Consider the following 19,085-nt stretch of genomic DNA (forward strand, 5'->3'; position numbering starts at 1 on the left):
AATGTAACTGAAAGCACTGTTACTTGTTATTACTCATTTTAGTGATTGCTGCAACTGTCAGGCTGAAGGATAATACAAGCCAGAAGAAAATTCATTGCGCAAACCTTGTCTTGAAAGGTGAAAGGAAAAGTGGGAGAGGAAATAGATATTATCTGTTGATACAGTGATTTTGGTAAATGATATTTAATTATTTTATTTATCTAATGAGAATGAATTCCTTATGGCCAAAAGAATAGGTAAAATGCAAGCATAGTGTGCGATAGAAATGACAATGTAGAGTTGAGCAACGTCTATGCTTAAGACTCATAAATGTGAATTTTAGGCAAGCACTAATAAGTAAGCATTTTAGATGTTACCTATAATTATCTAATGATAATTTAAGTTTTTCAGGTTCTTGTGACATATATTAAAACATAACGATGTATCATGGTTTGGAATTCGCAGTCAATTTAGTAGATCTTAGACTAGTTAAACATCTTTTGAGTCTCAGATTTCATACCAATGATAGAAAAGGAAAATATGCGATGGGTAAGTTACTTTGTTCTACTATGAGTGTAGAAATTGCCAGAGAGCTTTTGGCACATGGTGCTCCAGTTAATGGGAAAGACAGGAATGGAAGAACTCCATTAATGGATGCTGTAACACACAACAAAGGATTAGAATTCATCAGAGAGCTTTTGAAACATGGAGCTAATGTAAATACAACTGACCCTAAAGGCAATACTCCATTGAGCCTAGCCATTAAAAGAAGAGATTTCACAACTGACATTATCAAAGAGCTATTATGGCATGGTGCTGATATCAATATAAGAAATTCTGTACGCCATGTCCATAAGAATCATAATTCACCTTTAGATAATGCTTTAGGTAACCCACACTTTTATAAGCTACTCCTTAAAATGACCCTACTGAAGAATTTTAATAGGCATTACAGCAAAGTTATCAACTTAACTCCATATAAAACATACAAAACATTATACTATGAATTATCTAATTTTCTAGAAGACTGCACCCGTGAAGTTACTCACATGAAAGCATTAAAGCTTTATAAATCCCTTTCACTCCATCATTTCATGATTGCAAAGAAATTGAAATCAGCAGCATATCTCTCAACCAATAAAGGTTTCAAAAAGATTAATGATAAACTCTTGGCAATACTCAATTGTACTAATTTCCATCTTTACCAAGATTTCATACGTGATAGGATAAGATTTTGTTTAAGAAATGTGACAAGAGAAGTCTTGTTGAATACATTGGATGGATTGAAGATGTACACAGAATCAGATGATTCGAATGAGAATGTTAAAGGAAGAAGAATTGTTCTGGATTGTTATTCTGCCCATACTGTATTTAAGTACCTGTCGAAGGATCAACTGTTTAACCTTGTCATAGCATTTAACAGTCATTCTTAATGTTTTGTAATTTCCCCTGTAAGATGTGCAACAGCAACAAGTAAGAATCAATGAAGCAGCTACAGAATGTTGCAGTTTGCAAAAATATAAACTTCTTTCTAAAGAATGTGATCAAATATCTTGTATAACAGATTTAATGGGGGATTTTATTTTATAAAGATGTAGCAAACTTTTTTGGTGGGATCTAGATTTTTTCTTTTAACTTTGAAGATTTGTTCTTCTGTGTTCGAACAGTTATTAATGAAAATATCATTTATTAGGAGAGAAGTGATTTGTGAAATATACATGCTTATGAAATAGTTCTTTTGTGAAGGTTTTGCTTCTGCAGAGGTACTTTGGTCAATAATAAATTTATTATTTTCCTCAATTTTTTATCGTTTCATTTGCTGTCATCCAAATACCTCCTCTTCCTCAAATGAATGTTAAATGAATTACTGTTTATAATCGTGTGGTGTTTGACCCAAAATGTTCATAACTTTTTGCCAATTTATACTTGCACTTAAAACTCCATATTTTTTATATATTTTGCCCATTAGTTGACCCCATTTTTTCATAGTACTTAAATGCTGTTAAGTTAATTTCAATTAACTAATTGAAACTTGCAAACATAAGTAAAATACGTAATCTTAAGAAAAAATGACAAAAAGAAAAATCAGTGAACATTTTAATTGTAAAAGAAGATGTGGCAGCTATTGGCAATGAATGTGAAGGGTTAATTCCTAAAGCCAATAATAAGAAACTTGTAAGGCTCCAATTACATTATTTCAGGGTCAGCTGGTGACCATCAGTGGGGGAGGGGTGCTAAGGGCTTGACAGTGAGATGACACCGGTAATGTAGCACTGTTTGATGTCAAGTGAGTAATGAAGTTGGCTGGGGGTTGGGACAAAGATAGGAGGTCTAGCAATTTAGGGGAGGGGTAAGCGAGAGGTGGGTGGGTGGTGAATTATTATTATTATACATTGAAAATCCGTTGTGTATTTCAAATTTTGACTTGTTGAAAATCTTGGAGTAATTGGACAAGTGTGGAATTTATGATGCCTGGCTAGTTCATAATGAGTGGCTTTTATGATATCATGTACATGAAGTTATATTATCTTTTTAATCCAATATATTATTTCATGATGTCCTCGAATTTTGTACCACTCGATTGAGGAATAATGTGGGTTTGTACCATGGTAACTACTAATTATTTTAATTCATCGTATTTAATTATGAATCTTATCAGGATACAAAAATTTTGACATTTTCCTTCACACTCTCCCATCGCTTTACTTTAAAAATTCATTACTGAGAAATGCATGAATGCAACCTTCATACCATAGAGGAAATGTTGCTCCTTCCAGAACTTTTAGAGGACCCTGATGGCTCATGAAATCTTTCAACGCTTGTTTCCCTTTCCTAATAGTCCTCTTGACCCTCCCTCCATATGCGTCGAAAAAAGAGGGTACAGTCAGTCGCCTTCCCCTCTCAATAACGGCAGGTCTTATCCTCAGGCCTTGGTCTGGTTTTCATCTCTATCAACACTTCACCGTCGTCAATAATGAGAAGGATCTTTAGGAATGCATTTAGTTTCGTTTATGTACACATATCTTTCATTATGAAGTCTCTTCGTTGGTTAGATGGTTGGCCACGAGTTAGTCGGAGGTCACGGCTAAGGGGAAGTATTCTTCTCAAAACACGAAATGCTTCAGTCTGAAAGGGACGCTTCTTGAATATGTTACGCCAGTGTCCGGCCGTCATCCTACTGATAGTGGCTCGCTTAGCTAAATAAAATTTCATCAAAAGGAACTCTCCCATGGGATAGAAACCTCGTACACATAGGTGGTGTGTCGTCTGAGGAAAACATTCCAGGAGAAGAGATACAGTGTACTGCCTTGAAAACTGTGATGTTGGACTTCGACCGCTTTGAGACCTACCACTCCAAGCAGAATTATTGAGGTAGGCCATTTATATAACTGGTATCTTAATCGCGAAATATAGTAATATTTGTTGCATCACGCTTTGTCTAGGCGAGACGGCCGTTGGTGCATTTGCACCCCTACCATATGTTACAAATGCCTGAAAGTTATATGTACGCCTGCATTTGTGAAATTCGTTCTGACTAAAAAAATATATTCAAGATCTTCTTTATATAAAAAGATTTAAAAACATACAAATATTGGCATCGTTTGAAGTGAAAACTAATTTTAGAAAGGAGAATATGAAATGAATATCCGGCAATACAGGTTTTCCTTGATAACTTCGTAGAAAATACATCACACTATCACCACGGACAATTTCAAACGAATTCAAATTGTAGTTTAAAAGTTAAAAAATTTTTACTAAACATCTCCGAAAACCAGCAACTCTTATTTAAATCTCCTCCGACCTTCGATATGGGTTTCATTTATATCTCCTTCGGGATTTAAAGCCCAAAAAAATCTCACCTCAATCCCCATGCGCTTGCAGAAAAAGAATGCGGGCACTACTGTCTCGTTGCCTCACATTTCTCGAAGGTCCCGAGTCCAATGCGCACACTCCATCCTCTACTCCCATCGGCTGAATTTTCTTGGGATGCCCGCGTCGGCTCAAGGCAGTCCAGGGGAGAGGGGGCTGGATTACGACGGATGGGCCGAGGGTGGGTGATTTAGGGGACTAGGTCCGTGTCACTTGTCGACCCCTCATTGGACCTTGTTCCCTGCCACCTTCAAGAGGGCATAGCTGAGAGAGGCCGACAAATCCCCCCCTCTCCTCAGTGCATTGGTGTAGGGTATTTTCGGGAAGGGGTCCCAGTTCGGGTAAAACTGCATCTCGGTATTTTTGCAAGTAAGAGGAACACTCATTCATGGTGCGTAACTTAGTCTGTTCGTGTGCTGTACATGCCTGTTGAGGATACACCCCCTGCCACACACCTTCCCGGTGGCTTGCAGGATAATATGTAGATGTGAAAATATTCATCTGTAACAAACTCATTGCTCGCGCGTTGCCCGTCAATAAATAATGGAATCACTTTTGCTTAAAAAATCATCCACAGATATTTCATTTGTAGAATAATCATATTATACTCATGCGGAGGTCGATTCCTAAAAAACTCATTCTACTTGCCACGATTAGTGTAATACTGATTCTACTTGCAGTCTGTTAGAACATTGTTCACGATTCAATGTAGTGTGCTCTCCCACAGTACGTGGATTGCCGTTACGACGGTTTTTTCGAACGATTGACATTGATACTTAAAAAATCAGTGTATTTGAAATGTTTTGGCAATGAAACGTAACTCCATCACTGTTCATAATAATTTGTACGTCTATGCACCAATGTCACCAATGTTGCCAGTTCTTCAATGGAATGCCTTTAAGTGTCAATTCTGCGAGAACAAATCGTCTTGATGTTATCACAAAAGTATAGCAAGCGACTAATATGGAAACAACGCCATGATAAATCATTTGCAGCGGCCGCTACCAAATAATAGCGGTTTTGGAGTTGTACTCCTCGTTTTTGCAATGTCCCCGACGTGTCGTCAGTGCGAGGCGTTGCAGGGGAGCGACCGTTTTCATTTCTTAACCATCCCCCAACCCTCTCCTGAGAATCCCATTTAGACCTCCCACTACTCCCAGGCCTGGGTTTCCCTTTCCCCTGCGAAGGAAGTTAAGGATGCAGAATGACCCTGCCTAGACCCTCCCTTTTATGACCCTCTCCCTTTACCCTTTTCGCCGGGTCAGCCCTCTATTCCCCGAGGGTCTTTCTTTTCCGCGTTAAGAAATTGCGGCGTATTCCGAAATTATTATTCTTTTCCCTCAAATATTTGTGCCAAATGTTTTGTTTCCATTGGTCATTCAAATTAAGGTCTCTCATTTTATTGACAATGCCGAAATGTGTGTGTTTTGTCACTCTTCGGCCGTAAAAAAGTGTTTGATATCGGAAGTGTTACCCAGGGAAGTGCTATGGTAACCTTATAAATACGAGTATGTAACTATGCATGCTAAGTTTTCACATAGTTGATTGGGAGGATGGTGTGGGGTTGGCAGGGCCATAAAAAGAGAAAAGGAATAGAGGAACAGGAATGGGGTTTGTTTTTGAAATACCAACCCTGCAGGTTTGTTGGACCCTGCATGTTGGTTGGATCCTGGAATGGAGGGCTTCATTAATTTTTTCCTCAACTATGACCCCCACACATACTAAGACCTTTCCAACCATCTTCCACATTACTACAAGCCTATGACACAGATAAAAATATTCTGGGCCTGTTTGCTTGCCATAGTTTTAATCATTCTCCGAGTCTTCACATATCTAAGGGTTCCTATTCCAGATCTCATAGTAAATGCATGTCGTGTTAGGTTCTTTCGTACGAATTTTTCAAGAAATTGTCGGCCGTTTTTCAGTACCTTGTTCAATTCTCTGTTCAGTGTTTTTTGACATTGAACCCTTATGTGTTCCGCATATTCTTTTTCTTATGAAAGCAAATAGAACTTTTCCTTAACTTTCACATTGCTACATTTCGAACTGTACATTTAGCCAAATCAGCTGATTTCTGGTGCTGTCAATACCCTCACTGAAAATTTGGAATAATGTGTCGATGCTCTTCAGACTTCTAGATACTTCTAAAATGTGCTCTATGAGATATAAAGTTTATTGGTGGATAACATAAGAGCATTTTGTATAATTAAGTGCCTTCATCATTTGTTAAAATACTGCCTTTGTTCAAATATCACCTTTTAGTAAACCTTACAGAATGTGAAATTAATGCATTCAGGTTGTATGGACCATTTCCATTATCTGTGCTCAATAAAATTAACCAGAGAGTCATAAACAACTCTTAATAGTGTGGGGATGTCCCAAGCTATCACCTGGACCCTCTGGGACGTAACAGATGACCCAATCCACTGGACTACCATGCTGTCTGTGTATGGTGGCTTCAGGAAGTAGAAGTGGAGCAAAATTAAAATGAGGATTAAATTGCAATAATTATTACTTTCAAGTAACAACGATGATGACACATTTATGAAAATGATTAAAACTTCAGTGTTGATGAATAGCTATACACATATTTCCCCTAACCGACACTGATTGAGTAAAAAAATGGGAATTATTAATTATTGGGAGGTAGTCGATTGATCAAAGTATGTTTTTGATGGATCAAGTCAAGGCAAAAATACATTTCTTTGCATCTACTAATGAAATACAAATTGACATTGTATTCACCACTTTATACTTACCACATATTTTAATCTTTTGATTGCCACCTTCTTGCTTGCACTATGTTCTCCCAGTCTTCAACATTCAATCGCCAATCAATATACTCTGCATCATTCCTGCTTTCTACCCCAATAATCCTCTCTTCTCCCACATCATACCTAGAACCTCTTCAGTTGTTTTCCTTTTCTTTAATAATCCTGCATATCGAATTTAACCTTAATTTTTGTTAACATTCTTACTTATCAACTCTTTCATCAATTTTCTCCTCATGAAACCTTCTTTGCGAACTGCAATTCTTCTCAATACTCTGGTTTATATTCCCTTATTGCTGTTTAATCTAGCTTTCCTTTTTCTCAAAAACCTCATAACCTTTTCATGTTTACATTTATTCTCATCTCATACCTATCACATTATTTTACGCATGTAGTCATCAAAGCTCATTATTGGCTGACTGGCTATTAAAACTCGATTACATGAAATCCTAATTGGTTCTTTGGATTTCCAGTTGAATTTAATCCCTATCTCCAGTTTATCCCTATGCCTCTTTTACCATTTCATGAAACTAGTCAAAATTCATATTGAGGAGGGCTACAGGATATCACCACATTAATCTTCCTAGAAGATGAAATTATTCATATAACAAGAGTTATTACGCTGGTAATAACTCTTGCTATATGGTACGTGTTATCATTGCCGACATAATATATACCAAGAGTACATATGTACTCTTGGTACGTATTATGTTGGTAATCTATGGGTTAAGGAAGATTTTGAATGGATGCATGCTGTACAATGGGACAATGATAATTCCCTTGCTTCTCATAGCAAAATACAGCCCAGCATCTAAAACTACGCTAAACCCCTCTTCAATTCCACATAATTCCTTCCTCACATCATTTGGTCCAACATGCCTAACCTATTCCTATCCCTTCCTCATTTGCTTAACATTCTACTTTCTATCACAGCATGCCATAGTCAATCAATATGCTCTGAATTCATCTTTCCTGACCCCTTCAGATTTTTCCCAAAACTTTTCTCTGATTTCTTATCTTGACTGTCAATTCCTTGTTTCATTTCATCCCTGTCCATTTCACAAGTTTCTAATCTACAATGCCTGGTATCCTGCTTCAAAGACCATGCTTCCACACTGTACAAAGCCTTACTCCATATCAAAGTTTTGATGAGTCTTTTCTTAACATCCTTACCCAACATCCCTGTCTTCAACTCCCTTCCTTGTGAAGACTTCTTTGCCTAATGAAATTCATCTCATGTCCCTACTGCTTTGTCCTTTCTGGTCCAGATCATTTCCAAGATGGGTAAAATGCTCTGCCCGCCTGAGTTTCTGCCATCTTATTTTAATGTTAACCTTAGCCTTTCTACCTCTGGAAAATCACATAATCTTGGATATATTTATTTTGATTCTAATTCCATATCTATTGCACTGAATGTCCAATTCACTCAGAAATGCTTGCTACCCCTTGTCCGACTGACAAACTAAAGCTTGATTATCCACCGACCCAACTGATTTTATGCATTCTTAACTGACTTTCACTCCTATCTCAAGTTCTTCCCATGTCCCTCTGATCATTTACTCCACATATATATTGAACAGCACAAATGATAATGGACAACCCTGCCTTTCTCCTCTTCCTAGCACTGCCCATCCAAACTCTAAGTCCACCACTTGCACCAGAGCAATCTGAGACATGTCCAGGTTGTGGATAAATCTCTTACCCCTCCAATTTATTCCTAACTTCTGAAATTTACTCATTAATTCTAATCAATCCGCTATATCAAACGTTTTCTCTACATCTCTGAAACAAACATATAAGTCTTGATTGTATTCTATTTTCTTCTCTGTTAGTGCCCTCATTATTTCTATGGTATCACATATTCATCTCCGCTTTCTGAGCTCAAACTAGTCATCGCCCAAATAATAATTTACCCTCCTCTCTAGCCTTTTGTTACTAATACTTTAGTAACACATTTGCTGGGTGTGAAACTAGACCTTTCCTGTGAATGAATGTCATGAAAACATTCTTATTCATGTCAACATTTCATCACCTGTTCTGCACACACTTCCATTTGTTGGGGGTATCTCCCATTTCCTTGGAATAGTGCACGTTTCTCCTCATTGTCACACTCTTGAGGGCTATTAAACGAATAACACGTCTTATGATGAAGAAGAAAGATGTGTGGATTTATTACTAATGTTTACCTAATATTACTCTCTCCATCAAAAAGGGTAGAAAAACAAATTTTCAGCAAAGTTTTAAAAAGGTTCTACCATCATGTTAAAGTTCGTCATATAGCCCCTCTTGTTTTCTCCATTGAACTGCCTCCTTTTTGAGACTCACTGGGAGATATTGTTGTGAATATGTTGACTTCCACCGATTATAATGGTGCAAGAGATTACTTGGATGCAAAGAGCCATTAATTACACGCCCATATACTCATGAATCAACAGACGCGACTCCAATCGGGTTTTGCGGACGATGGCGAAGGGGTCAACAATGGACTAGCAACAGGAAATTATCTCCTTTTATACGTGCTTCGTGTCAAAAAAGAAAGGCCTTAAACGATATAAAAACAAGGTGAATAGCTATAAAATATTCAAATACCATTCGAAAGCATAAATTACGAAATAACAGCAGTTGTTTTGGAAAGAAAACAACATACATGAATACTAAATTTGGAAACAAGAATGTTAAAAAAAAAAAACAATATCGTAAGTTGCGTATTTGAAGGATACAGTGCCGTGCGTGTGGAATTTCACAGGATACATATCTTATTTTTCCACACGTAAGAGTTTGCCAAATTTTACGTGTTGGAAAAATCTTTGGACGAAGGGCCGGCATTGCGAGGAAGGGCCAAAGATTGGACAAGGGTATTGGCGAGGGAATGATGAGGACAGGACCATCTTCCTTTCCTTAGATTGCCGCTCTCGCTTCGCAAACTCGAAGAAAGACATTTTTGTAGTTGAATTTGGATATACTATATCAACAGTTTGTGGATGAAACACAAGCTTACGATTACAAAGGCAGAGTCAAATTATAAACTATACTTCTTGACTCCCAGATGCCAACTTAAACCCCTAATATCTCACAAAAGCCATGACGGAAATGAAACGTGTAATATGAATCACGTGAAAGAATTCGGAAATATAACAAGCAAAGCCAAACAACTTGGCTCTTGAGAAATTTATACTGAAAATTGGCATGAAGTAACCATTATCAGAAAATCAAAACAGATTCTGGTTGATGTGGATCGTGTAAATATTCTTGAAAGTTCGTTTTAATCAGTAAATGGTATTAAAACAGTCCCAATAGAGGTAGCCAAAGGTTAAATAAGCGCAGGGCAAAGTTTATGGCGCAAATTGGGCAGCAGGGAATAATACTCCATTGTCCCCGACAGCAATTTTAAAATTATTTACAATATAACCTATTTGAAATCAAATGTCTTAAAATTGTAAAAACTACGGAGATAAAACAATTAATATGCGCAGCAAAATGCGCCTTTCAACTCGTACGGCAAAATATAATATCCAGGAGCATAGAGAGGAAAGCCAACTTCCCAATGCACGAGTATATATCCCTTGTCTCTGTCCCACTAAAACGGAAACCCCGCCATTATTCTCCTCTCCCTCAAATGGTACTCGCTGAGTCCATTCTGAGTTCACAATGCGTTTGGCAACAGTGTAGGGTAAGAAGTGACCTCATCGCCAGAAATAATTCTTCGTGCGGAGACACGAAATCGCCGAGCAAGCGTTAAAAGTTAATAGAGAATAGTTCTGACATGAATCAGGGGGCAGATGACGTTCAAAACGTACACTAGTCCTGTCGGTCCTTTCACGGAAATAAAAGTAGAGGGATCAAGTGTGAGGACAACACATTTACCGTAAGATTTCATTTTCCCGCCAAAGATATGGAACGGGAATAATTTGAAAAGCCTGCGCAAAGCAATCAAAATAAATTTTTTTATGCTTCATAAACCAATAGTGTCATAATTAATGCGCATATCTACCCTTATTTTGTTACTCCTTTTCCTATCAGTTAATCTCAACTACTCAGAAAAGATTTTTATACTTCTGGACAACAGCAGTGCATGTAATTTGTTTTGAAAACTATTTGATTTTTAACTTTCTTACCTTATTTTTGGACACAGGCATTTTATACACATTTTTTAAAGTTTCTTTGCAGATGTTGAATCACCCCCTGCCATTTATCTCAGCGGTAGCTAATAGGGTGACGTGTGAATGTAGATAAATAAACCCGCGACAATCCACGCCGGATCATTTACCTACATTCCCCAGAACTTCTTCTTGGATAAATTTCTTAAATGGATTTTCTGACAAAGGACATATCCGACTTGGGAAATCTATTTCCAATGTAATTTCGATTCATGTGCGGTCGTGTGCTAGTGGTAATTTCATACATAGCCTCCTCAGCCGTTCCGTACGGAGTTCTTCTCCATCCCTCGCTTGTCTACGCGTCTGCGAGGTTTCCAAGTTTCAATATCATTTGGCAACCCTGCTTCACACTATCCTACGATGGCCATTGCTTCAAAAGTGGCGCATTTCAGAAACTCCTTAATCGTGAGAAAGACCGACCCCTATCCTCGGAGGTAAGTGACACTGGAAATTTGTGTTATACACACAACTAATGTGTATCCCTGTTATTCTCCGAATACTTATATTCATTCTCATTTGTAGTTTATTTTTTAATATATGACAAAATATTGTGTCCTAGAAATTGGATTTGGCCAAGGGTAGTTTCCGTGAGTGGAATCGGAGACGAGGTTAACTTTCTGTTTCATTATTCGAACATGAAAGTGATTTTTCATGTTTTTCGTAAAATTCGGTGTGTGCTACTTGAAAAATTAAGTTAATGAACAGTGTGGTTCGTCATAAAGTATTGAGAATACTCAACAGCGGTCGGTGTTAATTCGCTGAGAGCAATGAAAATCGACCTTCAAGTTAGAGGTAAATTAAAGTATCTGTTTCGTTAATTCCTAATGATAATTATTTGAATATATATTTGCAATGACCATTTCGTGATCAAGTGTTCCTAACCGTAATTCCTCCTCGTATTTTACGACCTGTTGCATTCTGATCACTCGGCAATGCTTTTTATCTTGAGACCAGATTTTAGCGGCCTAGAACCATAATTCTGCGACGGAATCGGCAATATCTCAACGGGAAGGATCTCGGAAGGCCGTGGCTATTACCGTCATCCATAAACGGCGTCGCTCATGATTATTGGGTCGGTTAATTGATTGCCTTCATTAAAAAATTACCTTCATCGTTTTCCTCCTCATTATCGCTTCGTATTTTGAATTTTTGGGCGCACGATGCTGTCTTAACCAACGCAGGCTTCTGGCCAAATAATAACCTTGATGGACGCATCTGGTCTCGTATTGATTTCACATTTCTTTGGCATAAGAATAGCAACTATTATTAGAAGTATTTAGGCATTCAGACTCGAAAGTTAAAATATATGATAGTCAAATTAATGCAATGGATTTATCTGGTTTATTTTTGTTCATTATTGTTTATTCCGCATTCTTAATTTTCAAATTACAGTCACCTCTCTGAAGTAGACATCTAATAGTCATTTTAACCAGTTGGATAATTGACGCTCAGGTAAAGACATTGACAGGCCTTGGACAATACTGCCATCGCTTGCAGGCTTCGCCCATGATTACTAGGTAAGTTAATTGATGCTTTCAAACGAATAGCTATTACCCAATTCTGAATCCTTATCAATGTTCATCGCCATTTTTCTTGATGGGAACTCCTTGATAGAAATGTTTTATCTTAATCGTAAATGCAATAAAAATTTGTAAACAATATCCAGTTGCTTCTAGTACCAAGTTCCTTCATCGTTTTCCTCATTTTTATCTGAACACGCATATGACCATCTACGTAATTGATTTGAGAGTGGGTGGAGCAGATAATCATAGGAATGCAGTAGTAGTTTCTATTGTGATGCGAAGGGGAAAATTTTACTAGGTTCTAAAACGCTTTTCAAATCGAAATAACAAAATATATGTGAAAAGGATCACGATTCATGATAAAAATAAAAGGCCTTTATTTGCTGGGAACAATTTCTGATCTTCGACGAATCACCTGACTAAATTTACATCATTTTATATCTCCTGTCACACACCCTGCTGGTAGTTGTCAAGCCAAATATTGGGATTTTAATCTCATTTTTGCGCGATTTAACATATCCATCAGAAAAATGTTACTTTTCAACCCAGTGACACCATTTACAAATAATCATCAATGTTTTTCCAAATAACTTTGTATTTCCAAATTAAAATAATTTCAATATTTTACAGAGAGCAGGTACATAACCACTATTGCTCATAAAGACCATCACAAGTGAATGAACTATAATCACAGGGTTTCCTCATAAAACTTTCAACTTCCTGAGCTGCTGTAACATCACCACACATGAAGGTAAACATATCTTTACCATAAGGGCTATTCCTTAAATCATAATTCCCCTGATGGTATTCCTCAAACAGCATCTGAAAATGGCATCAGTAGTTATTCCATAAAAGTATCTGATATCAGCCTCGGCAAACAGCATCCCTAATGACCCATGCCATCTCACAAGCCACAGAAAAATTAAGGAAGAGTAGGTGAATATTTTGTATGACGTTCCAAATTAACAGAAGGTTGACAAAAGAAAAATATTTCCTTTCAATCAGTGCCACTGGGTGAAATAATAGTCCCACACAATTGAAACGCAGCTGGTGGGAAGTATTTGTGTTCACCGAATATCCCTATTTTTAATATTCATGGGGTTACTTTTTTAAGTCATATATCTGATATTTTACGGCTTGCATTCTTATGTAATGGATATATATTGTGGTGGGTAATACAGTCTGATTTGGAATTGTGAAGCAAAAACATTTGATAATACAGGGTGCAGCAATATAGCTTCCTTTTTTGAAAAAAAGGAAGTTTTGTTATTGCACCCATTATTTTTTAAAATATTTTCATTGTCCATCCATTATCATTTGCCTCTGCAAACATCACTCACATCACAAGGAATTATTGCATTATATCTACTAAGAAAACTTAGGATGTTAATTCCTGCAGAGCATCAAAGGTCAATTTACTTTGCTTTCTTAAAAGTCACCTTTATATTGGCCTGAAAATCTGGGGCTATGCTTCAGACACAAACTCCGTCTTTATTCTACAAAGAAGGCATCTGGATAATTTTTTACCGTCTGCAATAGAACACTGCAGTTCATTATGTGTAAGTATGAATATTCTGACTGTATAGCATTTATATCTATAAAATATTGATTTATTTTAATCATAATTCACATTAGTTTCCAGCAAGACTAAATTATATTATTATAGCACCAAAAAAATCACTTCCACGTGTGTAATTGCAGAATTACCATCATTTTAAAAATTATTTAATTAACTGCAAGAAAAAGTAGCTCCGCCTAATTCAAAGAAACCTTGTATCCATGACTAGCCTCTACAGATCTTTACTCAGTGAATGAATTTTTTTATTCATTGAAAAACATACATGATATTATGATGTGTTATATGCCTGATGTGCGGCTTTGTTTTATATGCTCAATGTGTTCTGTTTGATGAGGACTGTTGCATTCCTACTAAATGACCAATACCATTATTCTTATTGAATGAATTAGATTTTAAAATGGATTTGCATCAAAATGTAAAAGCAACTTAAGAAAAACATAGAGTGTTTTCCATTACGGTGGGAATAGTTGGCACTTAGCTTCCTGACCAAGAAAAGGGTCCTGCTATTAAAATATATTGTTAAATTAACAATCTTCAGCCATATAATTAATTATGAACACAAGTAGCTTAAGTTTTAAATGCTTATTTGTTAAATTTGTGAAATGATAACTGAATTCGAAATTCATTCCACAATACTATGAAATGATTATATCATGTAGTTATATTATGATCTGAATTCCCTAGGTTTGTCAAAATTTATATTATGTAGAGATAATTGCAAATTGTGCTGTGCTATGGAATTTCTTTATTAACTTGGCCAATACATGAGTTAAAAGGTGCGGATTAGTGACATCTAAGTATGCCTCAAATGGATGACATGGGTATATAATTATACAGTTCAGTGTTCATTATTATTATCAATATAATCCACCAGCTGAGGTAGGGTTTGGATTGGTATAGCCTAGATACGGAACAACTTTTGTTGAATAAACTTTTACATGATTTTATTTATTTCAGCAGGGAAAGCATTATCATATTTTACATTAATTTATAAGTGATTAGTTTTTCACTTGATGAGAAAGATAAGGGAAAGAATTATGCTCATTGTATGAGGTTCCACTGTATATATGTACATATCATGTTTCAAATGTTTAGTACAACTCTTTGGAGGGTAAAATCGTTAGCCAATATTATATTTTGCCATGGAATTCCTCAATAAAATGAAATTTGTCCAACCAATTTTATCTTCACACTTTCTTCTTGACTATAGGTTACATTGAAAGTTTAAATCTTCATTCTCTGTCCATGCTATTCCAAATATTATCCCTTCTATCATCGATCTCAACTCCTATTTCCTCTCAAATCATCTCAGCATACATTTTCACTCCTTCATAGACCACCTTGACATGCCACCAAAAAGCAGAAATCAACACTGAAGAAATTCTCTCTAGTTTCCCACCGGGTCAGGTTGCAGTACACCGACGTTTTGATGGCTGACTCTGCCATTGTCTTCACCCTGAAGACGATGGCAGAGTCAGCCACCAAAACGATGGTGTACTGCAACCTGACCCAGTGGGAAACCCAAGAGAACTTCTTGAATACCATACACCGGGAAAACCTGAGATCCTTCAGAAATCAATATCTTTTTACACTTTTCTGAAATTCTCTAAACTCTATTAAATCTACAGCCAATGCATTTTATCCATACTGTATATGTTTCCTATAGCCTCCATCCTTCAATTAATTGAAAATATAATGAATACTCACTCACGAGCATTAATTGGGAAAATAGCCATGGCTAGCTGTTATAATTCGACCTAGTTTATTTTCTGAATGTGATATATCTTTAACATGATTCATTCTAGGATGGACAAAAATATGAGAAAATATTTCACAAAGAAAGAAAAGTGGTAGAGGAGGATGTATTCAGTACACCATTTCCCAAAGTCTGCAGGTAGTAACCGACGTGCAGAGAAATTGGGAGAGGTGGAAATGTTAGCTATGCTGGCGTCACTGGGTGGAATAGACTTGGTCTGTGAAGGTGATATGTCACTTTGAGAAGATGTTATGCATACCATATAGATGCAAACATAATGAACACTTGATCCTTTCCTGAATGTTCCATATGCTTATCACTGCTTACAGACAGCTGAAAATAACTGTATAACTTGGGATATGTATATTCAGTATGTAATAATTGTTCACTTTTTTATAGGATGTTTCATTTAGTTTAGGCATTAATTAATCACAGAAAGAGTAAAGAGATATTGACTGGGCACCCAAATTCTGTATATTCAAGCTAAGGATGAGTGGCATTCACCAATATTACAACATGTATAATTTCCTTAATGCTTCAATTCTGGTAGCTTTTGAAGCCTATATGTTGGTATAACAGATACTGTGAGGGTAAAAAGAAACTTAACATTTCCACCAAAAAGATTTGATATTTCACGACCATGGTTTTGATGCTGTGCATCATCATCAGGTCCAACATCTAAGCCGTGATCTTGAAATATTAAATCTCTTTGGTGAAAATGTTGTTTCTTTTTACCCTCATAATGAAGGAATTCCTCAAAGTTAAACCTGAAACTGTTATGATTATAACAGGTACTGTTTCCCAATAATCTCTTCCAAAATATTTATTGGGCATTTAAAATTTTTTAAAAACTGAAGCTATGAAAATTATTTAAGGTCTGGTCATGGTAAATAAACTACTCAACCCGATCTCTAACATAAAAGGTAATATGCTCACTGGCACTGTTTCAGATACAAATCATCAAACAACTGCCTCCTCGTCCCTTCCCTCCTCATGGTTTTTAGTATTATTAACAAAACCACGGATGTATTGTGAAAATACATGTAGATATGAATCAATGTGTTATGTGTTAATATAAACAGACAAATATGAAAAATATTTTTCAAGATCCAGCCATCATTTTCATCCCCTGGAGGGGTGCCAATCCTCCCAAAACTTGATTCTCCCCCTTTCATTCTCAGTAATCCAATTGCCAAATAAATTAGATCCATTCTTTTCATTTGCCATCTTTTCACAAATATGTATATACTGTTCCTTCCACGTTTGTTTATTCCTTTCATTTGATTCTTGTTAGCATGTGCAGCTGAATAATGACCAAGGTCATATTACTTCCAGGAATGCAGAAAACCTTTTCCATTTCTGTCCGTCTAAAACTATAATACACGGTGGAGGTTATTACTGGGCAGTACGTTTGCAAATTGTGGAAAATGGTGAATAGTACATTCAAGTACTTCACTTAGATTAGAAGGTGATCTTTTTCCATCAAACTACATTTATCCTGAAATAGATTATATTTTCGTCCCTGAATGTTAATGCACATGCACCTGCCCTACATGGTCTCATTTTTAAACTATTCAATGAATTTTGACTTTTAATTTAGGGGCATTAGTTGACCACCTTGGGATAAGCTCTGATCAGCTGATCGATTATTTTATATAAACGTATTCTCAAAATCTTCAGTCCACCATGGCAAGTCCACTAAAATATTGCACCAGGAGAGTTGGTGTGTTTCCACTTCATACTCTCTCTTTTGGTCTCAGAATCGTAGACATAGATCCAGAACTCATCGTAAGTCACTATTCTTTCAAAAAAGCATCTCCATCAATAAAATTTTGTTGCTTTAAGTCTTTAAAAGTGGAAAGTCTTGATTCTTTGTGAGCATCAGAAAACTGCATGGGAAACCGTCTTGCACACATTTTTCTGTATACTAAATGGTTATGAATGGTGTTTTGAGCAGGTGAACAGGAACACTTACTTGAACTTCTTCAGCTATCTTTTCAACAGTAATTCTTCCATTATCATTAATAACTCTATCAATCCTTTATTCCAGTGAGGGACCAAAAACGTTGACTGGACATGCACTTTGGGGTTCATCACCCACATCATCACCCATGTTTGGCCACTTTTAAATTAATCAACACAGTTGTGTACATACACATGGTTCATACAACTTTTCCCAGATTGTATCAACATTATAGAAAGTATTTCACTTGGTTGTACACCTTCTGCAAATAAAAATCCAATGACAGAATTCTGCTCTTCTAAGGTGCAATCACCTAGTGGACTGTCATGGTGAACTGGAGATTTTCGGGTTATATTGACATAAAAAAATTAAACAGCTGATCAGAGCTCATTCCAATGTTGCCAACTGATAGCCTAGAAAAAATGGTAAAGATCAATTGAATAGTTTTAAAATGAGTGAATTCGTCTCTGTACCTATTGCATGGCCCTCGTATCTTCTCCTTGGTCTGGAGAATTTCTTGTGAACTTACTTAAAGTTATCATACTTTTAGTTACTGCCCATGAGGGTTGCTGAGATTCCTGGGAGAACTGAGTCACATAGCTAGTAGGGGATTGCTGGAGGCAAATTTAAGTTGATGACACCAGCAGTTGTGAAATATCCTGCCTGAGATTGCGGAACAGCCCTCAAGAGTAGTAACAGGAAGTATGTATATTTTATAGAAAAATCTTTATTTGAATCAAAAATGTAACCTTGTTTAATGAACAGGAAAACTGTTGCACGCAATTAGCTTAACTACCATTGTTCTCTGCAGGAAAAGTTGTTGCCTGACTGCAAAATGTTTATTACACATGATATGTTCAAAATAGTAATACCAAACTATTTCATTCTCTCTCCTCTGCCTGAAAGCTATGATATCTTCGTCCTTTCATATAATATCAGGAAGTTATGATATAGTGTGCATTCCTAGTTCCATCAAAATTGAAAATTAAATTTTCCTCTCAAATTAATTCCATCTAGGTGTTTTAATTTTAAAGCCAAAAGTAACTTTGACTATTATTTATCCGCAGTGTGTTTCCCCAAACTAGGAAAACCTGGGAATTGTGGCATGAGTTCATGAATTCCCTTGACCAATATCATTCATTCTTAAGTACCAATGAAGGCGATCCTGGGTCATTTTACACAAGACACACTTCTCTTTGAATCTTGTTGACCATTACCCCCCAATGCACAGAAGAGATTACCACATTGTAGCTTAAATTCATGTATTCATTATCATCTTTCATGTTCCTCATTCATGTTCATTGATCTATGGCCTTAACCAACCTTTTCTCTTTGTTTTGACAACAGCTGCGATGAGTACTATGCCTGTAAGTTCAATACTTATATGCCTGTGTGTGCAGTTCTTCTGTGAATGTTCTTTCTAGGGTGGTGATCCCTCGTGCCAGGAAAGAGATCCTATCAAAGCATGTCAGGCAACCTTGCATGCC

The 19,085-nt window shown here is 36.5% G+C and overlaps 1 protein-coding gene across 1 annotated transcript; it reads left to right on the forward strand.

Annotated features, from left to right (window-relative positions):
• The first annotated feature begins 548 nt into the window (after positions 1-548).
• On the forward strand, positions 549-2,236 carry LOC139688195 (26S proteasome non-ATPase regulatory subunit 10-like). Its single transcript, XM_071585622.1, has 2 exons — positions 549-867; positions 2,181-2,236. The coding sequence occupies exons 1-2, from the start codon at positions 549-551 to the stop codon at positions 2,234-2,236; spliced, it is 375 nt and encodes a 124-aa protein (XP_071441723.1).
• Positions 2,237-19,085: the final 16,849 nt, after the last annotated feature.

Source organism: Hetaerina americana, unplaced genomic scaffold (assembly GCF_022747635.1).
Source record: "Hetaerina americana unplaced genomic scaffold, ioHetAmer1.1.p SCAF_2, whole genome shotgun sequence".
In the NCBI taxonomy this organism is placed as follows: domain Eukaryota; kingdom Metazoa; phylum Arthropoda; class Insecta; order Odonata; family Calopterygidae; genus Hetaerina; species Hetaerina americana.